At 56.3% G+C, this 15,186-nt stretch overlaps 1 protein-coding gene across 3 annotated transcripts in view; it reads right to left on the reverse strand.

Moving 5' to 3' along the window:
- Nucleotides 1–15,111, reverse strand: part of PRKAR1B (protein kinase cAMP-dependent type I regulatory subunit beta) — a 122,798-nt gene extending 107,687 nt beyond the window's left edge. The window contains exons 1-2 of one of the 3 annotated variants that reach the window (XM_043559488.1): nt 15,006–15,111; nt 894–1,094 (exon numbers count right to left, since the gene is read on the reverse strand). In XM_043559488.1, the coding sequence (XP_043415423.1) occupies nt 894–1,073 (180 nt within the window). In that variant the 5' untranslated portion in view covers nt 1,074–1,094; nt 15,006–15,111. Of the gene's footprint in view, nt 1–893; nt 1,095–2,124; nt 2,236–2,570; nt 2,685–15,005 lie in introns of those variants that run through there. The other 2 variants (XM_043559490.1, XM_043559487.1) reach the window with 2 other exon arrangements.
- Nucleotides 15,112–15,186: the final 75 nt, after the last annotated feature.

Raw genomic sequence — 15,186 nt, forward strand, 5'->3', positions numbered from 1 at the left:
CCCTCAGGTGCCCCCCGGAGAGGGTTCAGGGTGGGAAGCCAGAGGAAGGAGCCCACCACGGAAGGGCAGGTCGCCAAGGGGCTCGGGAACCCCCTCCCGCTCCGAGCCTGTCCTCCCACCAATGGACCAGGAAGAGGTGAGGGAGACCGTTCATGGAGGAATGAGCCAGGGGGTGGCAGGGTCGCTCCTCAGAAGAGAGGCGTGGGTCGTGTGCACTTCCCCACGCTGCATGCGCCTAAGGGGCGTTTCCCTCTGCGGGTGCCCACCCCCTCCCAGAGGCAGACTGCTGCAGAATCAAGTGTCACATGCACTTCAGACCTACGTCCTTTCATCCCAAATGTCAACGCACCCATAACGACACCTGGTCCCCGTCTCTGTCCCCCTAAGTTGAAAACTCAGTGGGCCCCGAAGGGGCGCCTGGGGGCTCAATCGGTTGAGCGTCCGACTTCGGCTCAGGTCATGACCTCACGGTTCCTGGGTTCGAGCCGCGCGTCGGGCTCTGCGCTGACAGCTCAGAGCCTGGAGCCTGCTTCGGATCCTGCGTCTCCCTCTCTCTCTGCCCCTCTCCCACTTGGGCTCCCGCGCGCCCTCTCTCTCCTTCTCTCTCCCTCAAAAATAAATAAATGTGAAAAAAGAAAACTGTCAGTGGGCCCCGTAGGCCATCTTCCCAGTCAGTTCTCCCCAAGGCGCTGTGCCTGGCAGACCCCGAACCGCTGGGAGGGCAGGGGGGCAGGGAGGTGGTGGCTGGGACCTCGGAGCAGGAGAATGAATCAGGTGAGGTCAGCCTCCCGGGCTGGGCCCTGGAAGAGCCGCGGGGCACTCTCCTGAGCTCGAGCTCCAGCAGGTGGGCCCAGCACCCCTGTGCGGGGAGGGGGACACCGGGCGGCACTGACCTTCTCCAGCTTCTCGAAGTGCTCCCGCAGGAACTTCATGGGCCTGTCCGGCTTGGACACACACAGGTGCACGATGCAGTCCTTCAGGACCTGCTGAACACCATGCTTCTGCACATACAGCTCGCACCCCTTCAGGCTCTCGTCCTCCTCCGCCGCCGGGCAAGAGGACGGGGACGCCATGGTGGCCCCACTTCTGGCCTCCTGGGGAAGAAAACCCAGGCCACTGTACACATGCATCTGAAAGGCACCTGGGGTGTGTCGATTTCAAATCCAACAACCCCACGACGGGCGGACGTGCCCCCCCCCCCCACCTGTCACAGGTCTTCCTTTTCAGGGACTGGATGAGTCGTCAACACAAAGCCTTACCGCGAAGATCTTTGTGGGCACGGGGGAGGATCAACCAGATTTTGTAGATGAGCAAACCCCTGGTCTCCGAGAAACCTGAAGGCGGAAAGTGGGGGCCCTGGGAACCTGAGTGGCGACCATCCCTCCCCCCTTTGTAGGGACAGCTGTGTGAACCGGGGAAATGAAGGGGTGCTGCTAAGGGGTCGAGAAGCCTGCTTTGCAGGAACAGAAAGAAAACAAGGAAAACAGTTGAAAGCCAGCTGAGGGGCCTTCTGGAAGGATGGAACATGGGGAACAATGGCAGGGCCGCGCAGTTCTCAGCCCGGCGCTGGGGGCTAAGTCACAATGACAGGTCAGGAACTGGGGCTGCACAGCTCCCGCCAGCCGCCCCCCCCCCAGCCTCGCGGGGACCCCAGGAAGGTGCCAAGGCTGCGCGGGCCCCCCACCTTATAGGACCCTCGCGCCCCTCCCCCGCCTCTGCGCCCCCGACCCTCCTCCAAGCCCTGCGCGCCCCCGGTCCCTGCGCCCCTTCCCCAGGCCCCACCTCCTCGGGCCCCTGCATCCCCTCCCCAGGCCCGGCGCTCCTCCCCCCACCTCTGCGCCCCCCGCCCCTTCTCCAAGCCCCGCGCTCCCCCACCCCGTCCCTGTGCCCCTTCCCCAGGCCCCACCTCCTCGGGCCCCCGCACCCCTTCCCCAGGCCCGGCGCCCCCGCCCTGAGCCCCCAGCCCGCGCGCCCCTCACGACGGCGCGACGGGCCCAGGTGCGGCCAAGGGGGCGGGGGCTCCCCAGGCCCACATTTCCCGGGGCCCCGCGGCCGGCCCAGCCCACCCCTCAGCCCGCGCAGGCCGGGGGGCCCTACGCAGAACCCCGTCGCAGCCCCGCGTACCTGCCTGCGCGGCGCCCGAAGCCCGAGGCGGCTGCGCGCGGACGCGGGGACGGCGGGCGAGCGGGTCCCCGCACTGCAGCGGCACCGCCCTCCGCCCGCCCCCGCGCCGCGCCGACCCGCCCCCGGCTCCCGGCCGGCCCCCTCCCCCCCGCCCGCCCCCCACCTCGTCTACTTCCGGCACCGCGGCGTGCCTCCCTCTGCCCGACCGCAGGCCTCTCCGCGCGGGTGTCCCCTCGCCCCTAGCTTACCTCTGCACCCCCCCTCCTCCCTCCCCGCCTTGGCCAAGCCCGGGCGGGCCTCGAGTTGGACAAACCCACGGCCGGCCAGGACCACCGCCCTCCGCCGCCCACCGCCCACACCTCCTCACCCCTCCTCTCCCCTGCACCCCGGTTGGCTGCAGCTGAGGCGGCATCAGGGTCACGGCCGGGGCCCCCCACTGCTCACACCTGGCGTGTTCCATCTACACAGCCTGCAAGGTACTGGTTCCAGCAAGTGCACCCATTCTCGGGGTCGAGGGCCCCAAGTCAGGGCCAGAAGAGGGGGCCAGATGGGCCCAGACGTAGAGGTGAGCCGATTTCCTTCAGATGTCCCAGTGGGAAATCAGGGGGTCATCCTAATTTCTTCCCACCACCCTCCGGTGTCCACGAGGTTACGAGGCCTGCAGAGCCCCCCCCCCCCCCCCCCGCCGTGACTTCCTAATCTGTAAACCCAGACCTGCAGAAAACGGGACTGTCCTTATTTTCCTGTTGCCCAAACCACGCTTTGCCCCCATTCTGGCAGGGTGGGGGCAGAAACTCATCTCAGTCTGCTGGGGGACCCCACCCTTGCCACAGAGTGGTCCAGATACCAGGAGAAGGGACAGGGAACCCAGGCCTTGAAGGGACAGAAGATATTTGTGCACCTCTCCCACACTCTCTTGTGCACAGTCACCTGTCCTCCGCTCACCTGTCCTCCCTGCTCACCTGTCCTCAGCACATCACAGCAAGGCCGGCCTCACCAGGTGCGCTCCCCCGGGAGGGCTGACGCTGGCCCCACTTTCTCTTGCCTACGTGAAGGTAAAGGGAACAGGTCACACTCAGGTGGAGAAGCTAGGAGCTCCTTTCCGCTTCCCCAGCACCTGCCCTCAGTGTGGGGGGAGGTCAGGGGTCAGCTGGGCAGCCAACTGGACAATCAGTAGCCAATGCGCTTACGTGAGGACAGCGGGAATGTCCCTCGCAGAGCTGGGGTGTGAAACCATGAGCACCCACAATGCTGACAGTCACGGGTAGGTCACCTCCCCCCGGGCAGTGATAAATCCTGGCTCCTCGTAGGGTGTCCAAGAGCCCCCGCCTTCCACTGGGAACAAACGGCTGGTATCAGGTCGCCCATTCACAAGCCCCGTAAATAGTGCTCGTCTGAGAATGTCCCCTCCACCCACAGGGAGGCCCCCCGCTACATGCTCAGCCCTACTGTGTTCCCCAGCAGAGGTTATCGACAATCTGAGCTCTGGGGGGGGGCGGTATTTACCCCTAGAACCTGGGTGACCAAGCCTTGCAAAGACCCGACTTCAGAGCCACGTTCTTTCCCGAGCACCACCCCTGGGTCTGTCAGCTCCACTCTCCCGCCAAGACTCAACCACCGGAGTGTTTCTCCTGCAGGAGCTGTCCCTGCACGGAGGTGGGCACCTGTGGCGGCAACGTGGACTCCCCTCGTGGGACTATGTGAATCTGCTTGCTTAATGCTGACAGCTCAAATAGGCACAGTGCTGTTTGTTCCCTCCTTTATTCAGTCTGCGGGGCAGAGACACAAACATTCTCTGGGTGCAGAAGGGAAAATGACTCGTTCGACCCTGGCCTCTGGAGACGTGGCGGGGCACCGTGGTCTGACTTCCCCACAGGCACCGTGTCCTGGGCAGCGTGCAGAAGCCTTGAGGGCGGAGGATGTGGCTGACTGCTACTGACCTGCTCGCTGGGGGACAGCTGGGTGCCAGAGCCTTCCTGGAGAGGCCCTTGGGGGACAGCCGGGTGCCAGAGCCTTCCTGGACAGGCCCTTACACCTCAAACGGGTGGACGCTACTCGAGTGCAGCTTTTAGGTGAGGAGCTGGGACGGAGGCCAGCAGGGAGCAGCAGGCAGCAGGGGCCAGTGACCGTGACCCCCAGTGGTTATTATTCTTAGGGCCACAGCAGTTCCTCGGGGAGGGCTCTAAGTCCCACCCTGAGCAAACACAGGCAGGGGCCCTGTAGGGATGCAGAAGACGGGCCACAGGGGGAGAGGAGGCGGGAAGCATCCCCCAAACCCTGTACTTCTGAAGAAGCTGCATTCGGTGAGAGAGATTCCTTGGGAAGGAGGCAGCAGGAGAACGTTGCAAGAACAATGTTATCCAGTTTTCAGCTTTATTTTTCATGTTTATTTAGTTTTGAGAGAGACAGAGCACGAGCCAGGGAGGGACAGAGAGAGGGGGAGACACAGAATGCGAAGCAGGCCCCAGGCTCTGAGCTGTCAGCACAGAGTTCGATGTGGGGCTCAAACCCGTGAATGGTGAGATCGTGACCTGAGCCGAAGTTGGACGCTCAACCAACTGAGCCACCCAGGCGCTCCTTGATTTTTCAGCTTTTAAATGGCTCATGAGGTGGGTCTGGGATGCACAACTTCCTACCAGTTTTCTCACATGTCTGTGAAGTCTGATCACCCACGCTCCCTGGGGTGGCCCTGCTGTGTGACAGCCCACGCTTGGAAGCAGACACCCCGTGGGGCCTCCGGTGAGAACACAGACCACAGACCCCAGGCCCACAGAGCCACGGGATAATCGGGTGTGTTGTTCAGTCAGTGCGTTTGCGGGGACTCTTTCCGTGGACAGCTGAGTCCCGGGCAGGGGGTGGGGGCCAGGGAGAAGCAGCCCAGCCTCACGTCCAGGTGGGTGCTGGACGAGAACGCAGCTACAGAAATGCCACAGACAGAACGTTTGCGGCCCCCCAAACTCCTGTTCAAATCCTGACCCCCAGCGTGGGGTGCTAGGTCCTGGGCGGGACCCTCACGGCAAGCTCAGTGCCCTCACGAAAGAGACCCGAGGCGCGCCCTCGCCCCCGCAGCCCGGCGAGGATGCGGTGACCAGACGGCCAGCAGCGGCCTGGCCGGAACCACAGGGGTTTCTTCTCTCCACGTCCAGCCTCCAGGGCCGTGAGGAATCAGTGTCTGCTGTTCACAAGCTGCCCGGCCCGTGGTAATTTTGTCATAGCAGCCCGAGCAGACTCAGGAGGCGGGAATATCCAGCAGAGCCACATAGGAAGATACATTAAAAGATTATGAACAGGGTACAGGAAAGAACAGACGTTCAAGAATCAGAACAAGGAATCCAGAAATAGACCCAAACCAATATTTACAGGGACTCTGTACGTGATGAAGGTGGCATTGCATATTTGTGGGGATGACAATAACTTAATAGTTTGGGAAGAAGTAAAGCCAATTGGAAAAAAGTTAGGCTGGATCCCAGTGTCTCTCGTTGTATAGATAAACTTGAGATGGGTCAGATGATATACAAGCAACAGAAGTAACGTTTGGGAACTATCTTATCATCTCCGGAAACAGGAAGCCTTGCTTTTTTTTAACATTTATTTTTTATTTTTGAGAGAGCATGAGTAGGGGACAGGCAAAGAGAGAGAGAAGGAGAGGGGGGGGGGAGGGGTGCTGAGAGAGGGAGACACAGAATGCGAAGCAGGATCCAGGCTCTGAGCTGTCAGCACAGAGCCTGACGTGGAGCTTGAACCCACGAACCGTGAGATCATGACCTGGGCCAAAGTTGGACGCTCAACCGACTGAGCCACCCAGACGCCCTGTCACAGGAGGCGTTTCTAATCATACATCCAGGAGCTATAAATATGAAAATCGATAAACTCAACTCTGTAAAAATGAAAACCTGTGCGTAAAAAAAACCCTCGCACATTCAAAATAAAAACAAAACGCAATAAATTCACGATACCCGTCACAAAGGACCGATTTCCTCTGCATGAAGACACCCAGTACAGATTAACCTGTCGGGCTCACACAGGCCCTGCGGTCTGGCAACTGCAGGTGGTGGGGGCATGGGAAACGGGCCCCCGCGCTTCTGGTGGGGGTGTGCGCAGAGGGGCCTCTGCGCACACCCGTGGAAAATCGTTAAATACCCAGATCCCAGCAATCCTACCTCGCTAGGTTTATCAATCATCTGATAACAAATCAATACCGCAGTGACTATCCCGATGGGTGCGGTTTTCTGCACGTGGGTAAACGTATACCTTTCCGGGCACACAGAAACTCCTGATAAGCAGAGTGGCAGGAAAAACCAAGTGTCCATCGAAATACTCTGCGGCCCACGGGACCACGGGGCGCCACACGACCGTTTAAAGAGCATGTGGCGGCCCTGAGTGCGCTAACGCTAACCCATCCCCACGGCGTGTTCCTGAGCAGAAACCAAAACCACGGTGTGAAACTTGGCACGTGCGCTGCCAGCTGAGGGGTGGCCGTACGTGTGGGCGCGTGCGGATTCAGGCATGGCGCCTCCAGAGGGACACTGAAGGACACAGGCGGCCTCTGAGGCGAGCGGGGGCAGGAGCCCTTCTGTGTTCCGTGTCCTCGAGTGCCATTCGAGCTGTGCACCAAATGCGTGTCTTAACCATTCAAAAGTAATCGATTTTCTTTACATTAAATTTTTAAAATCTTCCTGGAAAGAGGGAATTCAAAACACCTGTTATTTTCGCTTCCTCCACAAGCCACACTAAAATCACAATAAAGGCATTTTTTTTTAATATTCACTTTTGAGAGAGAGCGCAAGCGGGTGAGGGGCACAGGGGGGCGGGCGGGCAGATCTGAAGCGGCTTCTGCACAGAGCCTGACAATGGGCTCAAGGTCACGAACTGTGAGATCATGACCTGACCAAGTCAGACGCCCAACTGGCTGAGCCACCCAGTTGCTCCAGGGGACTTTGCTGTAAAGGCACAAAGCCCCGAGGATGGGGAGAACCCAGGGGAGACCCTCACAAAAGTCTGGGAGCCCGAACGAGGACGGGAGAGCCGTCGTCGACTTACTGAACTGTGAGCTGACAGACAGAACCTGTCGAAGAGCCCGGTTCACACCACAGGCCTCCCCACCCCTACCCCCGCAGCCTCAGAGGTGGTCTCACCGGATCCCCTGGAAGGGAGAGCTGCTGGAGCTGGGGGAGAGTTGGCCTTGCGGCCCCAGAGGAGAAAGACGGTCTCTAGACTGGGGGTCCAGGACAGCAGAGACCCAAACCAGGGCGGACCCCTGCCCCTCACCGGAACGCCGGGGGCCCCATCTTCGCCCTCCCCCAGCGCTGGTGGGTCTTCTCCAGAGAGCCTGACACGAAGACACTGACACCAGCAGTTCCCCGGTGCCCGGCCTGACCAGCAGGGCCAAAAGCAGCGGCCCTCCCACCACCACATGCACCCAACGTCCGACAGCCGCAGAGCTTCCCTGAGGGCCTGTGTCGCTCGAGGGGTGAAGCCACACATCGGATGCTAGAAACTGCCCACCATCACACCAGTTAGGAAGCCGGAGTTGGCCAGGAGGAGAGCTGCCCCGCAGCGGGGCCCCAGCCTTCGAGGGGGCCCGTCCATCACGGGCCGGAGACCACTCCCGGCCTACGGACTTCCTAACTCACACGAGCCGGTGAGCTTTGGGACGGAGGCTACACCACGTTGGCTTACTGGATCCTGGAGGTCTCAGCCGTCTGTGACCCTGTCCAAGCCAGAAATCAGAATGCCCTGGTCATCCCCCTGCCCCTCGGCCCCGAATCTGCTTCTGCAAAGTAACCCTGCCCCTGCCCACGTGCCCCACCGTCTCCCATCAGGCCGGTCCAGGGGCAAAGCCAGTGACGCCTTCAAGCCAGCCAGGGTCCCCATCCCCCTCCCTCCCTCTGCTCCCAGGCCCTCGGACTCTGTGCCTGAGCTCCTCCACCTCGGACCCCACTTCCAGAGTCTCTCCTGGGGGCGTCTACACCTCCGCCCTGCCCCCCACTGCACGTGGCACCTCCCCTCCCGGCTGTCGGCTCCGTGAGAAGCAACAGCATCTGCTTTGACTGCCTGCTGTGTCCTGATGCCCAGAAACGTCAAACAGCCCACGTGTGTTGGATGAGATCACGAACAAATCAACCAAGCACGAATTATTTGCTGAAGTCGGTTTGTTATACTGGCTTAAATGACACGCTTTAAAACACGTGGCACAGGACACTGAACAAGCGAGACTCCGCGAATAGACTTGGAAATCACGTTTTCCTTACCTCTTCCTGCCTCTTTAACTATTCAGTGGAGGCAGTCCCATCTCTGCCCTGAGAGGCACGTGTGGACAGTGCCATCTCGTTCTGGCTCAAACGTAGAGTTTCAAAGTTCTAAGGTTACGCTGAGATATGAACCCAGCGTCAGTCAGCTCAGTCGTCGTAATCGTCCAGGACCAGGAAGCGATGAAAACGCGAAACCAGACTGAGATTGGGAGCACGGCCTCCTCCAACGAGGCGCCCCTGCTGCGAGCAGTGGGGAAGGAGAGGGGTCCCTTAGCTCTGCCCCTCTCTCGCTCTCCCGCCACCCTCCCCAGACTCCGTAACGGGGCCTGCCCCCTCCCGCATCAGAACAGCCTCTGGCATCTAGAATTCCCAGAAGAGGGCACACCACCGGCCACTGCGTCAGCCTCAGGGACCTCACAGAAGGGGAATCTACGCTGCGTGGCCTTCCGTGTCGGGCTCTCACCGAGCATCGTGTTTTCAGGGTTCAGCCACACGGTGGCCGGCGTCCGCACTTCATTCCTTCTGCAGCTCGACAGTACCCCACGGTTTATCCGTCACCCGTGATGGACACTCGGGCTGCTTCCACCGCTCGGCTGCTGGGAGCACGGGCGTGCAGGGACCTGCCTGACCTGTGTCCACCTCTACAGGCTGTGTTAACAGGACACAGACGTGGTGGATCTTACGGGAGCCCCAGGTTTCGTTTTTTGAGGAGCCGCCAGACCATCTTCCACAGCGGCCCTCCACCAGCAGCGCCCAAGGTTCCGGTTTCTCGCGTCCTTGCCAATACGTGTTGTTTTCTGTTGTTGTTGTTTTAGTAACCGCCTCCCCCAGGCGTGGAGACAGCTCGGCACACTTCCTGCCACGTTCCAGGGGCCAGGCGAGCTCGCAGGCCAGCTCAGATTCAACACGAGGCTGGATCCGTGTGTAGGCATGGGAGGAATGTCAGCAGCTGTCTTTGGAACCTGTCCTCTGCATCTCATGTGACATTTGCTAAGTGGGTATTTGTGGGTGTGCCTTCTATCCCTCATCTGCCAAGTTGTTGTCATGAACAGGTGTCACGTTTCATCACATGCTTTTCCTGCAGACACCAAGATGATCCCATGATTTTTTTTTTCTTCAGCTTTTTTTAATGTGGTAAATTACATTCATTTTTATGTTAAATTAACTTGCATTCCTGGAATAAGTTCAACCTGGTCACAATGTATTCTTCTTTTTAAATTCTTGATTTCCAGACTGACTTGGTTAATATTTTATTTAGGATTTTTACATCTGTATTCAATGAGACAGACTGATCTATGATATTCCTTTTGTGTAATGTCCCTGTCACCGTGTGGGATCAAGGTTATGATGCTGGCCTCATAAAATGGGTTTAGAGATGCTCCCTCTTCCTGGTGTCAAAGAGTCTAGGCCCAGAGTTACTTCCTAGTTAAATGTTTTGAAGTTAATAAAGACCTGTGCTTACAGCCATTACCGTGGGAAGCTTTTTATTTATTTTTTTAATGTTTATTTTTGAGCGAGAGAGAGACAGAGTGTGAGCTGGGAAGGGCAGAGAGGGAGACACAGAATCCGAAACAGGCTCCAGGCTCTGAGCTGTCAGCACAGAGCCTGACACGAGGCTTGAACCCACCGACTGCGAGGTCATGACCTGAGCCGAAGTCACTCGCTTAACCGACTGAGCCACCCAGGCGCCCCAATGCTTTTAAACCACAAAGTCAATTTCCTTACTAGGTACCAGACTCTCCTGCCTTCCTATTTCTTCTTGCATAAGTTTTAGTAAACCACATTTTCCTAGGAATCCACCAACTCATCTACTTTGGGAGGAATAAAGTGATTCCTATGATCCTTGTAGTGTCTCTTTATTGCTCAGGACCTGTGGTGATAACCCCTTTCCACTGCATGTCGGTATTTTGTGCTGTCTCAGTTTCTCCCCTTGTCAGTCTTAACAGAGGTTCATCAACTTTCGTAGCCTCATAAAAGAACAAACTCTTGGTTTTATTCATACTCTCCACCGTACGTTTTTCTACTTCATTACTTTCTGTTCTAACCTTTATTATTCCTTTTCTTTTACCAGGTTCAGGTTTATCTACGTATTTTGCTACTGGGGGGAAAAATCAACCTTCCGTACTCTACGTGGGCAAGAAGCGTAACGGAGATAGCGGTGGAGTAACAACATCTGATCTCAGTCTGATTCCTGTTCCTTTGAAAGCAATCTGTTTTTTCTTTGGCAGTCTTCTCCACATTTGTCTTTGACATTCTTAGATTCCATAGCCTGTCAATATGTGCACCTCCGGGGCGCCTGGGTGGCTCAGTCGGTTAAGCGTCCGACTTCAGCTCAGGTCATGATCTCCGAGTCCGTGGGTTCAAGCCCCGTGTCGGGCTCTGTGCTGACAGCTCAGAGCCTGGAGCCTGTTTCAGATTCCGTGTCTCCCTCTCTCTCTCTGACCACCCCCCATTCAAGCTCTGTCTCTGTCTCAAAAATAAATAAACGTTAAAAAAAATTAAAAAAAAAATATGTGCCTCCTTGGTACTCTGCAGATCTAACCTGATGGTCCTTTCTCTTACACTCTGGAAAATTTGTCTCTGTTGTCTCTTCAAATATTGGCTACTCCCCGTATTTATGACCCCTTTCTCTAGGGCATCCATCAACCAGATATCAGCATTTTTGCTTCTATCCACCTCTTTTAGGCACCTTCTTCTTGTTCCCGGTGTCACACCGCCAAGATAAAGACTCTCACCTCTTTTATGGGCATGTCTTACTTATTTTGATGCACTGGCCCTTCCGTTGGGCTGCTCCTGTGATCACCGGTTTACTTCCTTCCCTTCGGTCTGGCTGTGTGTCTTCGGGAAGGAGACAGGGCAGATGCCGTCTGTGTATCCGAGTGGCCGCCACCACCACCATCACAATGCTTAAGTACCGTCACCACACACGACTGCCCCATCGGTGCATCATGGCCACTCCCAGCTTCACCCCTAACCCCAGAGACCACAAAGACCTGGACTTGTGACTTCACGAACGTCACGTAAGTGGGATCTCGCTGCACTCACCCTTTAATGACTGCCCTTTGGACTCAGGACATTTTCCCTAGAGTCACCAGCTCCTTGTGTAGAGCAGCCGTTCATTCCTTTGTATCTCTGAGGACACCTGTGCTGAATTTCCACGTTTGAAGATTCTCTTATTGTCTGCTACTGATTTTCAGTTTGATTCAGAGAACATAGTCTCTGTATGGTTTCAGTTCTTTTAAATTCATTTTGTTTTATGGCCCAAGATACGGTCTCTCTTGGACTGTGTTCCACGGTCACTGGAAAAGAATGTGTCCTCTGCTGTTGTTGGGGGGAGTGTTCCACAAGTGTCCCTTAATCCTGTCGGTTGAGGGCGGTGCTCTTGTGTATCTTTGCTGAATGTCTGTCTAGTAATTCTAGCAACTGCTGAGAGTGGGTAAGAAGTCCTCATATAAAGTCCTTCATATGCTCTGAAGCTGTCATTTGGTGCCTGTGCACTTGGGATTGGTCATTTTATCATTAGGTAACGTCCCTGTTTTTTTCTGAGAAAGTTTCTTCACTCTGAAGATTAGTTTGGCTGATATTAGTAGAGTCTATCTGCTTATTAAAAATTAATGTTTCCTTGATATATCCTCTTCCATGCTTTTACTTTCAATCTACCCATGTCCCTGTGGCCAAAATGAGCTTCAGCATATAGTAGACAACGCAGAGTTGGGTCTCAGTTTATTCACTCTGCCAACCTCTGTCTTCTAACTGGTACATTTAGACCATTTACGTTAAAGTAGTCATTGACATATTAGGGCTTCTGTCTGCCATTTCATTAATCGTGTTTGTTTCCTCTCTTGTGCCCTGTGAGATCCTGAAACATTTGTTAGAATTCCATTTAATGTTTCTGCCTCTACCACCGTGTTGAGTTTTCTCAGCGGCTGCTCCAGACATCACCACACACACACACACACACGGCACTTAGAGGTCCCCTGGTATCAATGTTGTGCCACGTCGGCTGCAGTGTAGAAACCTTACTGCCACTTATGTCCCTTCATCCTTCCCACTTTTCAAATATAATTATAAATATTTCCTCTGCATACACTGAGCCCCACATCAGTGTTATTTTCTGCTTCAAGCATCAAGCAGGATTAAAGAAACTTACGAAGTGAAAGACGGTCAGTCATGTTTCCTTCCACTCTTACCCATTCTATTCTTAATTTTCTGAAGGTCCCTGCCTTCCTGTTACAATTTTCCTCTTCTTGGACAGCTCCTTGTAATCATTCACCAAGGGCAAGTCTGCTACCAACAAATTCTATCAGTCTGCTTCTGTCTGAGAATATTTTCATTCCTCTTTCACTCCTGAGGACGGTTCTGTTGGTAGAGAATTCACTTCCCTTTCAATCTCTTTCAATGCTCGAACAACATGCCGCTTCCTCCCGGCCTCTGTGATGTAAGGTAAGACACCTGCTGTCACTCATGCTGCTGTTCCCCTACAGGCCATGCATCGTTTCTACGTATAACATTTTTCTCCTCTCTTCGGTTTTCAGAAGTTTAACTATGATGTGTTTCCCAGTCCTGTGGCCAGAAAGCGGTGGTTCGTCCTGCAATTTTCTCGCCCGTGCTGTGACTGTTAAATTAACATTTGGTCAACAAGGACTGGGAGGGAAAGTACATGAGAGGCGCTTATGACTCACAGGTCCTGGGTGTACACAGCACAGCACGTGGGGAGGTCGAGGCAGGGCACAGGCAGAGAAAGGGTCCGTGGAGTGCTTTGGGGGTTCGGGGCTAAGGCCGGGTCGGTCAAGTTGAGTAAAAAAGAGCAGGGCTTTGGTCAGCTTTGCAGGGGCTCCCTGGGCGTCAGGGGAATGTGCTTATCACAAGGGTTGTAGGAGAGTTATACCAGAACTTTCACTGACTGGGACTCTGCAGGAATTCTAGGACACGTGCACATGGGAGGGGCTGGTGCTGGTCCAAAGCCCCTGCAGGCTGCCTGGCTACACTCCACGGACACAGAGGCAGCAACATTATAGACGAGTTTAGTCAAACTCAACAGCCTGCAGGCAGTTCTGGGTTGGGCTGCAGGCCTCTCTGGCACCTATTCTGGGAACCTGTGAGAGAGAAGAGGAAAACCCAGGGAACCCACTGTGCGGCCACCACCCAGTGCTGAGGACCCTGGCCTGTCCTTTCCCATCACTGTGGAATTACTGGTAAGGTATTCCACAGGAAGGAGCAAGGAACAGTGAGTCTGCGCCACGCTTTCTGGAGCAGGAGGCCGCAACACCCTAAGTCGACTGCCTGCGTTTCCCATCTGGGGCAGAGCTCACCTTCAAACAGCCACAACTGCCCCCCGCTCCCCCGACAGCAGCAAAGCACGCTCAGAAAAGTCCCAGCCTGCTGGTGCCGACTCTCCCACCCCTACAGCCTTCCTTGTATCCCCATCAGTCTAAGATAAAGGCCCTGGTGGTCTGACCCCCTCCCCCCCTTCCTGCTCTCCCTGGGTCCCTGGGCTGCAGCCACAAGGAGCTTCCAGAACAGCCTCGGGGCCTCCCTGATGGGCTCCCTTGGCAGACCAGGTGCCTTCCACGACAGTCTGGAGGACAGAAGTCAGGGCTGGTTCCTCCCCAGGCTGCTGGGGCAGGTCTGTCCCGGGCCACTGTCCCTAGGCTGCCAGGCCAGTCTGTCCCAGGCCGCTGTCCCCAGGCTGCCGGGCCTCTCTGTCCTGGGCCGCTGTCCCGAGGCTGCTGGGCCACCCAGTCCGGAGGCTGCAGGGCGGCTCTGTCCTGGGCCGCTGTCCCAAGGCTGCTGGGCCGCTCTGTCCCGGGCCGGTGTCCCTGGCCTGCTCACGTGGTGTTCTCCTGTGTGCCGCGTCCACCTCCAAAATCCGCCCTTCATAGTGTAAGGGTTAAACTGTAGTGTAGGGCTAACGCTTAGCTTGACAAATAACAGCTTTGGGTTGACACTGAAGGTTAAGAGATAACAGCCTTGCTTTGCTCTTGTAAACTACGCCTCATACTCTTGTAAGTTAGGCTTCACCAATTAAGGAAACAAAAGTTCAAAAAGAGCATCAGAGGCAGGGTCAAGGAGATCCACTGGTTGCAACCTGGAGGCAGAAAGTCTAAAATCAACACCTCGTTAGGCAACTGTTTCTAACTCATCTAGAAACTGTTTCTTTGTTCTGTTCCCAGGTGATGATAAAACGATGTCATCCGTTATAAAAACTCTGTACCCCGGCTGTTCGAGGCTGCACTCTTATCAAGAGTGTTGGTCCCGGTCGGTCGGCCTTGCCTCTCACTGTAATAAACTTTGTTGTGACTGTCACTGGTGCCCATAGCATTGTTTCAGGAGTCGTGTGGATGCAACAATAGGGGCAGTCGCATGGGACCGTGGCCCCCGTGACGTATTTTTACCCTGATGGCCGCTGTAAGGTCCCTATCGCTAAATAAGGTCGCGTTCTGAGGTTCTCGGGACTAGGACTCCAATACACGAACTTGGGGGAGACAATTCAAACCACAGCACCCCCACCCGGGGCCTCTGCCCCTGCCGTTTCCCTCCCTCTCCGGCTCTCCCGCCAGAGCCTCCGCGGAGTTCCTCTCACTGACCCTGCCCGGTCACCGGTGCTGTCACTTCACGGGCAGGCCTTACCTGTCCACATCAAGTCCCCTCGCCATTCATTCCCCGGGACCAGTTTCGCCTCCTATCGCTACGCTGAGACCGGAGCGCGCAGGAACCCGCGGCGTTTCCGGCCCCTCCCGGCAGTGTCCCGTCCGCGCCCAGAGCTGCCGATAAAGTTGTATTCGCGACCAACCGGAAGGGGAGCCGTAAT

Source organism: Prionailurus bengalensis, chromosome E3 (genome assembly GCF_016509475.1).
Source record: "Prionailurus bengalensis isolate Pbe53 chromosome E3, Fcat_Pben_1.1_paternal_pri, whole genome shotgun sequence".
Classification (NCBI taxonomy): Eukaryota; Metazoa; Chordata; class Mammalia; order Carnivora; family Felidae; genus Prionailurus; species Prionailurus bengalensis.